Raw genomic sequence first — 11,522 nt, 5'->3', positions numbered from 1 at the left:
GTTAGCCAAAATCATCACAATTAAAAGAACCAAAGACTTAAACTACTTCAGTCTATGTGCATTGAATTTATTTAATACACAAGTTTTCACAATCACAATTTGAGTTGAATTATCGAAATTAGTGAACTTTTCCACAACATTCTAATTTATTAAGAAGTACCTTTATATAGTTCTCTGCATGAAAAACCCACGGTTGGCAGATCAGTGTGCTACTTATTTTCTCTCTTGTATGGTAGATAATTAAATGAAATAAAATGAAACATGGAGGATGTTAACTGTAACAAGATGATTGACAGGAAAGTGTACAGTGACAGGATGCATGTTAATAACATTAGTTAAAGAACCAACTTTATGAAGTGATAGTATCTTCTGCTATTCTATTTGATTGGAATTTTAATGAAAAAAAAACAATAATCATCTCAAGACATTCTATAAATATATATTCTCTTTCTTGCTCATTGTAGTAACCTTTTCTAGGCATTTTAGAAAATTAACATCAAACATATTTATCAAGGTCTTAAAGAAATTACAGAATGACACAGTCTGTCTTATTTTTCAGTTTTTCAACTTCTAGTTCTAGCTCTTTTATTTCTTCTCCTTTCTGCTCTTTCAGGTGTTGATAGAGTTTCTCCAGTAATTCCTTTTGTTTCTGATGTTCTTTAATTATCTCTGTGAGCTCCAGAACGTGCTTCAGTTTTCTTTCTGTCGACTCATTGAATTCTTCTGCTTGTTTTCTGGCTTCATCTTCTTGTTTCTTCTTTACAACTTTTATTTCCTCTTCATGTTTCTGTTTCATTTCATCTTTCTCTTTCTCTTCTTTTTCCTTTCTCTCCTTCTCTTCTCTTTCTCTTCTCTTTATCTCTTCTTGTTGTTCTTGTTTCAGATCTTCAATCATTTTTTCCCATCTCTTTCTCTCTTCTTCTTGTCTCTCATCATCTTCTTGTTTTCTTCTTTTCCACCCCTCTTTTCTGTCTCGTTCCAGTCTTTCATAATGTCTTTCCATTTCAGTTTTCTTTTGTTCATATTCTCTCTCTTTTTCTTCTCTTTCTGTTCTCCGTTTCTGTCTCTCATCCTCTATCTTTTGTCGTTCTTCTTCCCTCTCTCTTTCAAATTTCTTTCTCATTTTCTCCATTTCATCTTGTTTTTCTCTCAGTTGCTCCTCATGTTTCTCTTTTCTCTTTTTTCCTCTTCCTCTCGTTCTCTCATCTGTCGTTTCTTTTCATCCTCCCATTCTCTCTGTTGTCGTTTAATTTCCTCTTGAATCTCTTTTCTGTCATTTTCAGCCTCTTTTATTTTTATTTTCCATTTCTGTCTCTCCTCTTCTTCTTCTTCATTCCTCCTTTTCTGCTCTGATTCTCTCTTTTTTATTTCTTCTTCTTGTTTCATCCTTAATTCTGCTAAAATACATTCTTGTTCATGTTTAATTTTTTCTTGATCTCGTCTGTATCTCTCTTCTCTCTTTCTGTCTTCATCTTCTCTTTCTTGTTTCTGTTTTTCATACTCTGATCTCTGATTTTCAATCTCTCTCTTCATTTCTTCTATTTTTTGATGATATTCAGCTCTTAGAATTTTCTCTTCTAATCGTTTCTGGTTTTCAATCTCTCGTTTCTTCCGTTCTGATTTTTCTTTTTCTTTAAACTCTTTTCTGAGTTGTTCCTCTTTTTCTCTGAAGTGATTCTCCATCTTTATTCTCTCTTCATCTGCGCTCTGTTTTTCTTCCTCGAGTCTCTTCATCATGTCTCTCATGCCCAGCTCATATTTGGCTTCTAATTCTTCTCTTTGAATCTGAACTTCTCTTTCTCTCTCTTTTAGTATTTCCTCCATTCTCTTCTTAATGGACATCTCAGCCTCCTCAAACATGCTGTTAGTGAAGTATCGACCCTGATTACTGTTCTTCACCTCTTCTATCATCTTTAACAGTCGGCTCACTTGAGTTCTGTCTTGTTTTTCTCTGTTATTGAAAGCCAAGAATCTGTTTCCACAATCTCTGATCAGTTTCTTCAGTTCAGCAGACTTACTTCTCTCCACATAATCTTCTACAGATTCACCCTCGAGTTCGTCTCCTCTAGTGAACAGAACGATGCTGAACTGAGCAGCTTTTGGACCGAAGATCTTCTTTATCAGATCCACAGTGTCTGCTTCTTCCTTGGTGAATCTCCCCACACTCAACACAATGACAAACACATGAGGTCCAGGAGATGAGAGTGAAACACATTTCATTATTTCTTCTGCTACTTGATCATTTGACAGTGATGTGTCAAAGAGTCCTGGAGTATCAATAACAGCTACTGATCGACCATCAACTTCTCCAATTCTCTTTTTACAAACAGTTGTCACTGAATCCAGGCTTAATTGGCTCTGAAACTCATTTCTTCCCAAAATAGTGTTTCCTGTTGCACTCTTTCCGCTTCCTGTTCTCCCAATCAGCACAATCCTCAGTTGCTCCAGATCATCTGTTTCACCTTCAGCACCTGAAAATAATGTTGGTACAAAATAATCAAATACATATAACACAAAATGCCTGAAAACATTTGTAGATGTTTACAAATTATTATACTAGACTTCAGAAGTTGCAGTTGGTTCATTTATCAAATAATACAAGCATTTCAGTTACTTGTTCATCCACTTTGCACACTGACATTTATATTCTGGAAGCCTAGTATGGAGGGAGGGAGAATTTATTAATTCTTGGACAGATTCTAATGGTGCATTGCAGGCACTCACATATTGACTTAAAATGTCTAAAAAGGTACATCAAATAAAGTGATGAAGGTAAATGGTCATGATGAACTGAATTTTACCATGTCACTCAATATGTGAATACTTAAGAGTCACAGAATTCAATTTTCACTCCTCACTTAAAAGAACAAACTGGATTCAGCAAGCAAAAGCAATATTCAAGATAATGTGGGTTTAATGTGTTTTAAGCACACTGCGCTTCAGTCGTCAAGTGGCCAAGGCTGCAAGTGGGAGCAGGGCCACTGATGGCCAAATGGGTGTCCTAAGCAGGATTTATTGTTGTGCCCCCCTTCTTCAAATATGATGATGAAAAAAAAAAACACCTACTATAGAGGTGAAAATAGCACTTTAATCAAATAAAAAATAAATCAGTAAATTGTATTATTTACAAATCACAATTGTAGATCTCGACATTTACCTGTGGCTATAACTTTATTATGACTCTAATTTATTTTATAGTCTCAAGCATTCAGAAATCATGCAAAAGGAAACTAAGCAGTTTTACTATGATAAAACCATGGTTTATTTTTGTAAAGGTTGTGATATGCACGTTTTTTGTTGAAGAAATTATAAAGCCTGTGTCATCTATAGCAAGAAGGTGTCCAAATATGAAAGATTTAGTGAATATTTGAATGAAATGTGTGGTCAGTAGCCTAAACAAGGATTTGATCGTCCTGTAAGTGTAACAGCAGCAATCACATGGCATTTGTAATAACATGTACATAAATTGTTCATTTTTTATTTGCCTACATTATTTTTTTTAACAGTGTTATTATTAGGGTTAGCTAAAGAATCACAAGCGCGAGTAGGCTTTTGCGTTGAGAGCGTTTGAAGCTGTGACATTACCGTGAGGAAAAAACCATCATCCAAAACAAACCATGGCTAACAGTCAGATTCAGCGTATATTTATGATCCAGAATCAGATCCAGAGGCTGAAATTTAACAAGAGCAGCATCAGCAACGACGTCTCTATGTGGTATGTACTGAAACTGTATATATTTGCTTAGCGGTCTTGGAAAATGACACTTTATGTCGTCTTTTTTTTTTCTTTAAAGGTGTACAAGGTTTACTTGATGTGCTTACGCGCCAATAGTTAAGTTAACAACACAGAGATATTTGAAGCAGTTTTACTCACCGCCTGCGGTTCCAACACACGATCGTGACCCTTTTTCGTTTGGACTGCATTATCCTTAAAGGGGGGGTGAAATGCTATTTCATGCATACTGAGTTTTTTACACTGTTAAAGAGTTGGATTCCCATGCTAAACATGGACAAAGTTTCAAAAATTAAGTTGTACGTTTGAAGGAGTATTTCTGTTCCAAAAATACTCCTTCCGGTTTGTCACAAGTTTCGGAAAGTTTTTTTTCGAGTATGGCTCTGTGTGACGTTAGATGGAGCGGAATTTCCTTATATGGGTCCTGAGGCACTTCTGCCGGAAGAGCGCGCGCTCCCGTATAGCAGAGCACTGAGAGCACAACAGACTTCACTGATCAGAGCGAGAGCGTCGCAAAATGTCACAAAAGGAGGAGTGTTTTTGGTTGCCAGGGCAAGACAACCCTGCACAGATTACCAAAAGAAAAAACAGCATTAAGGGACCAGTGGATGGAGTTTATTTTTACAGAGCATCAACGGAGTTGTGCAAGTGTTTTTGTTTGTTCCCTGCATTTCGAAGATGCTTGTTTTACAAACAAGGCCCAGTTTGACGACGGATTTGCATATCGTTTATTTCTTAAGGATGATGCAATCCCAACGAAAAAGGGTCACGATCGTGTGTTGGAACCGCAGGCTTCAAATATCTCTGCCTCCTTGTTAGTGCGTCCGCCTCCCATCGGAGACCCGGGTTCGAGCCCCGCTTGGAGCGAGTCGTTGCTGCTGCTGCTCTCGTTCAGTTTCAGCCTCGGGATCTGATTCTGGATCATAAATAAACAGCTGAATCTGACTGTTACCCATGGTTTATTTTGGATGATGGTTTTTTCCTCAAGGCAATGTCAGAGCCGTTAAATATGTTTTTCAACGGCTCTGGGTAATGTCACAGCTTCCAAACGCTCTCGACGCAAAAGCCTACTGGCGCTCGTGATTCTTTAGCTCCGCCCACACGTCACGCCTCTAGGCGCTGGTGTTTTTCCGGGAAAAATTGGTACAGACTATCTTTCTCTTATGAATATAATAAAACTAAAGACTTTTTGGAGTTATGAAGGATGCAGTACTACTCTATAGGTACTCAAGATTAACAGGATATTGAGTGAAAACGAGCATTTCACCCCCCCCTTTAAGAAATAAACTATATGCAAATCCGTCGTCAAACTGGGCCTTGTTTGTAAAACAAGCATCTTCGAAACGCAGGGAACAAACAAAAACACTTGCACAGCTCTGTTGATGCTCTGTAAAAATAAACTCCATCCACTGGTCCTTTAATGTTTTTTTTTTGTGATCTGTGCAGGGTTGTCTTGCCCTGGCAACCAAAAACACACTTCTTTTGTGTCATTTCAAAAAGTGTATACCAATATCGCATGTAACTTTAGAGACGGTCCCTAAATTTGAGACTCTCGAATGTCCAAGGTCAAGCCAACTTTATGCCTGTTTTATATTAATTAATTAATTTATTTTACTTTCTTTAGTTTTCTTTTCTCTGCGCCGGATTGCTGATGTCATTTACACGGGCATAGATGCATCCATCAATTGTGAACATTTTCCCCTCTGGGAGTTGGTGCCCTATGCAGACTGCGTACTCTGCGTATAGGGAGCGGTGGTCATGAGTGGGAGTCTCTACTAATTGGCTAATGAGTTAATTCAGGTTGTCTGATTAGGAAGAGTTTGTAAATGTGTAGTGTCAGTGTGCCTCCAGAAACAGGGCTGGGAAATGCTGACTCAGATTTGCAAGACTGAACATGATGGAAATCATATATATATATATATTAGGGCTGGGACAACGCGTCGACGTCATCGATAAAAATACGTCGACGCAAAATATGCGCATCGATTCGTCGACCTGTTTTTATTTCTCTAAAAAACGTTTGCAAAACGTTTACCTTATGTGCACTCAATATACGCGATGGCCGGATCAACATTCTGTCCAACGTTATATAACCAATCAATGGGTTTTTCTGCATTGATCTTTTTTTTTTTTTTTGGCGGCTGTCAAAGCCTTATTTGATCGGTGAGTGATGTAGAATAGAATGACTGCTGCGCCTGACAGGGCATGTATGAGAGAGAGCCCCGGCTGTGCGCGCACACTCACAGTCTTCAAACAACACGAGCGCTTCTTGCTTTCTCTCTCCCTTGTGCATATTAATCAAAATCATTAAACACGATATAAATAAAGCAGAGGTGTCAAGTAACGAAGTACAAATACTTCGTTACTGTACTTAAGTAGAAATTTGGGGTATCTATACTTTTCTTGAGTAATTATTTTTCAGCCGACTTTTTACTTCTACTCCTTACATTTTCACGCAAGTATCTGTACTTTCTACTCCTTACATTTAAAAAAATAGCTTCGTTACTGCTATTTCATACCGGATTGTTATCGTTCAGAGAGAGAGAAAGAAAAAAACCCTATCCAGATAAATCGCGCCATCAGGATGGAGTGAATTTGATTGTGGTTGGATGAGAAGTATACACATATACCATTCCGACACCCTATTGGTCCATACGCGATCCATCACACCTGCACATGACACAAGTCACATCACACTGCATAGACAGTTTTGGGTTCGTTTATCAAAAAATATATTTCTTAAAAGTAGGTTGGAACCAGTAGTATCCGATCGCCTCAGAGTCAGTCCGCTTAAATTTCAAATGAAACCGGCGTCAGTCCGGTCTCCTCCCGTCTTTCAGCGCGCTCTTCAATCCGCCGACCACGGTGGAGCAGCGCAAGCTCAAACAGAGACAGAGGACACAAGGTGTGTGCTTACCGATAGATTGTTAGAATATCTGTATCTGTGAAGTTCTTTGTCATAAATACAGTTTACAAAAGGTCACGATCAGTCGGTTTCTCATCTAGTGTAAAGTTTTCGCTTGTCACCGCTAATCACGAAACAGCTGTTTCCTTACACTTATTTAAATATACTTCATTTAATCATACGTACATACACTACTGTGCAAAAGTCTTAGGCAGTATTTTCACTTAAAAGAATGGTGTTCGGCCAGTTATTTATATATTTTGCTGTAGAGTGTCACTGTCAGTATAAAATATCAGTTTACAATTCCAAACATTCATTTTGCCATCGTCAAACTGCTTGTGCATTCAAAATCGCACTAGATTATTATTAAAATTAATGGCAAACTACTGTCCTACTGACACATTGCAGCAAAAGATATAAATAACTGGCTTAAAACCCTTTTTTGGGGTGAAAACACTGTTCTTTCTTTTCCATAAGACTTTTGCACAGTACTGTATTTTAAAAACGAGATTGTTGCTACTTAATAAAGAATGACCATACAGTCATTCACAGAACTGATTTAAGACAGTGACAGACAGCACTCATCTTAACTAAATATCAGAGTGAGTGACAGATATACAGTAGAAACATTATGTGTACTTTTGTATTAAATAATGACCCAGATTGTGAAATACATTTATTAGCCTTAGATTAAGGGAAGCACAACTTGGGAAATGAGAGCATCCAAGGTGAAAGCTATGGATTTATTTAAAATATTTGTAAAATAATGTTCTTTAATGTTATCCATAGTTTTTTTTGTAGTTCTTTTTTTTTTTTTTATGTATCGGTTCAGGCACGTTGAGGCGCCAGTACCATTTTAAAAGTATCGAAAAGGTACTGGACCCTACTTAAAAGTTATTATTTATTTCTCACTACTGGCTCATTTGCCAAATGGGTGCTTTCTCTTCGTCCTCCACAAATTAAGCTACTGTAGGTAGTTGGGTAGTGAGACGTTTTAATAAATTATCGTTTGCGATTAATGACGCAAATGACAATGTTGTGATATCTAGGCTATAGAGCATCACAGTCCCACCCACAGCTGGTGCCGGAACTAAAAATTCAATGCAATTTCTGCATTGACATTTGGGGTATTAGCCATTAAAACGTAACCATACATGGTAGACTTAAAACCAGCTACGGCTGTACTAAGCAACAGTATATGCTCATATAAACGTAAAAAGATCATGGGGCCACTAACCTTGTTTTGATCTAAATGCCTTTTATTCGCTATGTCTTGGCTAAGTACTTCATTACCCACAATCCTGAACAATCCCACAATCCCACAGTGATGCATCTGATTGGTGGAGCTCGTATAACCGTCTGGTTAAACCCCTCGAAGGTCCGTGAAGACTGAAGATCATTAATAAAAAAATAAAATAAAATAAAAACCTGTATTGTGTTTTTGCACGGTAGACTTATCAGTGCAATCATGATCTCCTTGGCTGCCATTGAGAGTTTTGCAGGGAGGTTGGTAACTTTAGTTAGCATTATCGTCCACTTTAGCTAGGCTACTGTAGCCTCCATATGAAATGAGTCATATCAAGCATTTTATAATGCCACTGTCAAAACAATATTTAGCCTAGACATACCTTTTTGTGCATTTACTGAACATTTGTGTAATGGCAACGACATGTGTTGACAACTGAGCAGTGATTGCAGTCAGATACAAAGCACTGCACCATTGCTGACGTTATCGTTAACCACTTTCACACACGCACACAATATAAAATACACGATGATAAAATAAAAATCAATACACAATACATATATAAAACACTATTTATTTACACGATTAATACTGAAAGAACTGCTATTACTGCACATTCACTATATAAAATAAAATTCACTGGAGGAAAAAGTTCGCGCGAGCGGCCGTCATCAGATTTGGATGTCGCTCAAAAGGCTCGTTGCCTCGTTCGCAGTTGTGGCTTCAGTCGAATTCAATGGGGCGCGGTGGTTTATGGGATGAGTAGTTCCTGCGCTCAAAATGAAAATATGTACACAGTCTTGTACCTTTGACTTTTTTTGGATTTTGTCTTAATTTTTTCACTTGAAATGATATGTTATATGCTTATGAGTTCAGCCGTAGCTGGTTATCCTCACACATGCTCTAAAACTCTTTAGATACGGATTTTTTCAAGTGAATGGGAGAAATGAATGGGAAATTTACTTCCGGCACCAAAGCTCTCTCGGGCTGTGGGTGGGACTGTGAAGCTCTGTATCAACTTTGTAACTCGTTACCCTCCGAACACTGGACATAGCAGACGTATGTACCGAATACAAGAAGCTATCAATCAAGAAGGTATCAGGATTATGAGTTATTTTTCATTTTTAGTTTTTGAATAATCACTTAGATTAATCATTCATTTTGACAGCACTATAATGTTTATTGTAAATAGTCAACCACACAAGAGTAATTGTTTTTAGCCTGCACCAATGTTCTTGTCCATTGCCCTCACAGAGTCCTGCAGCTAATCTTAGATGTACATTTACATTCCATTAAAGGTTATTGATGACATGCCTCTGAAGTTTGACTTTTTGCACCATAACAATACTTATTGGCAACTAGTCATCATATCTTTAGCTCTTTAATGTATTTGCATTGTACTAAAATTAGTTCATTTTCAATGGGCATATATGTGGCTGAAACAGGTAGCCTAGTGTCTCCCAAATTTTTCAACATGAACATTTTAATATAACATTATATTCATTATGGCCTTTAGATTTTTTTTTTTTTTTGAGGAGGTGGGGTAGTGCACTATAGGCCCCTGTGGCACGGCCCAAGCTTTTGTTCTTAATGGCATTTTTTTTCCTTACATTACTTTTACTTTTATACTTTAAGTCGTTTTTTAAACCAGTACTTTTACACTTTTACTTGAGTAAAAAGCTTGAGTTGATACTTCAACTTCTACAAAAGTCTTTTTAAACCCTAGTATCTATACTTCTACTTGAGTAATGAATGCCAATACTTTTGACACCACTGAAAAAAAGGCGAAACACCAAAGTTTCACGCGCGCTCGCGCACTCACAGTCTTCAAATTACACGAGCGCTGTCTTGCTCTCTCTCTCTCTCTCTCTCTCTCTCTCCCTCGTGCATATTAACCAAAATCATTAGACATGATAGAAAAAGGGCGGGACACCAAAGTTTCACGTGAAGCACTCATTTTTTTTTCTCCATGACAGGCTGCTAGCTCCCACTGTTAATTTTTTTTTTTTTTTTTTTGAAAAGCACTCTCTGTATTAGCTTAAAGCCCTCAAGTTTACATCGGTTACTGTATTCTTTCAATTGCTCTAAACAAGTATTTTGGTTAACCTAGATGGGTGCTAGACATCAAATTGTTGTTATTTTCATCTGATAGAAGAACTTTTTTCAGTAAGCTAGGCCCTATGTGTTCAGTAAGCTTGTTTCAGTAAGCTATGTGTTTTCAAGGCTTCAAGGTTTTATTGAATGCTATCTCTATACAAGTGCAAAGTAATGCATTCTTAATCAGTCTTTCATTTTGTAATTTTAAGAGCAATAAACATATTGCAATGTTAAGGAATTCATGCTTTTTTCATTCAGATATGTAAATCAACATAAATATAAATTGTTAGTAGTCAATTAATGGGGAGATAATCGAAATCGAATCGGTCTGAAAAAATTAATCGTTAGATTAATCGATGCATCGAAAAAATAATCACTAGATAAATCATTTAAAAAAGTAATCGTTTATCCCAGCCCTGATATATATATATATATATATATATATATATATATATATATATATATATATATATATATATATATATATATAAACATTTTATTTAAAAATATATTATCCACTGACCTTCTGGTTGAATTTTCTGCTTTAACTCTTTATTTTCATTCTCCATTCTCTTCAGTTCTTTTTTATGTTTTTCCTCCAGTTCATGTCTTATTCTGTTCTCCTGAGCTTTCACATACATCTGAAGTGAATACGGTTCAGTCTTCATGTTCTCTATATATTCCAGTAGTTCTGGGATTTGTCTGGAGTTTTCAGGTTCCTTTAACCCCATCACTCTGTACTGACCTCCATAGAGACTGATTAACCTCTGAGATTCTGGTCTGGATTTGATTAAATCTGTCACTAGTGTCCCAACAGTGAGATCTGTGGTGAAAAGCAGCATTAAATGCTCTCTAGAGTCAAATATCCTCTGGATCTTCTCTATTTCTGCTTTGTCTTCATCAGTCAGTGGAGCATCAGGAACAATGAGGAGGAAAACATGAACTCCAGGATCACAGAGAGACACACAGTTGAGAGTCTGACGCATCACTTCCTCCTCTGAGAGACAAGTCAGAGCTGGAAGCTGCACCACACTGATCTGACGACCATGAATTTTCTCCTCCTCCATCACGCACACTGAGCTGAATGTCTGACGTGAGATGGAAAGTGTTTTTTTCCCCATGAAACATTTCAATACAGAGGCTTTCAGAGCAGCATCACTTCCACACAACACCAGGTTCAGGTCTGGTTTTGTAGATGCCTGAATTGACACTGAAAATATGAAGAATAGAAAGAGGGATAAGCAAACTGCTTTTTTGAAACCACAGAACAATTGACTTACTAAAGAATAAAACCATAATAATGTAAAAATTTGTTTATTTTTATTATAATTATTATTATTTATAGGCTATTTACATTTTACAATTGCTGTTTAAATTATAAATAAAAATGAGAAACATTTAACAAGGTAATTATAATGTATCCTACTCTTTGATGTATACTAGAAATTAAATTATTTTGGACAAGACACACTGGCTAGAGCTGGCGATCATGAATTAATGGATTAGCAGCTCCTTGTTTGTCACGATCAGTAGCTGGAGCG

General features: G+C 36.9%; 1 protein-coding gene across 1 annotated transcript; it reads right to left on the bottom strand.

Annotated features, from left to right (window-relative positions):
- Positions 1 to 1,149: 1,149 nt before the first annotated feature.
- Positions 1,150 to 11,145, bottom strand: LOC113081869 (immune-associated nucleotide-binding protein 13-like). The gene is made up of 3 exons (XM_026253773.1): positions 10,505 to 11,145; positions 1,349 to 2,471; positions 1,150 to 1,270 (listed from the first exon to the last, which is right to left on the bottom strand). Exons 1-3 carry the CDS (start codon positions 11,100 to 11,102, stop codon positions 1,150 to 1,152), a joined length of 1,842 nt encoding a protein of 613 aa, XP_026109558.1. The 5' UTR covers positions 11,103 to 11,145.
- Between the last annotated feature and the right edge of the window lie 377 nt (positions 11,146 to 11,522).

The sequence above is a fragment of the Carassius auratus genome, unplaced genomic scaffold (genome assembly GCF_003368295.1).
Source record: "Carassius auratus strain Wakin unplaced genomic scaffold, ASM336829v1 scaf_tig00035131, whole genome shotgun sequence".
In the NCBI taxonomy this organism is placed as follows: domain Eukaryota; kingdom Metazoa; phylum Chordata; class Actinopteri; order Cypriniformes; family Cyprinidae; genus Carassius; species Carassius auratus.
The sequence above is the reverse complement of the archived record's forward strand: the minus strand, read 5'-3'. Positions and strand labels throughout refer to the sequence as shown.

What these genes read in the sequence shown, in the direction of transcription:
- LOC113081869 (XM_026253773.1), bottom strand. Translation starts at nt 11,102, where the DNA reads ATGGGGAAAAAAACACTTTCCATCTCACGTCAGACATTCAGCTCAGTG. An exon ending in GCAGAAAATTCAACCAGAAG is followed by an intron (nt 2,472 to 10,504) that starts GTCAGTGGATAA and finishes CATTATTTTCAG; the next exon opens with GTGCTGAAGGTGAAACAGAT. An exon ending in ATAAAAAAGAGAGAATCAGA is followed by an intron (nt 1,271 to 1,348) that starts GCAGAAAAGGAG and finishes TGAAAATGACAG; the next exon opens with AAAAGAGATTCAAGAGGAAA.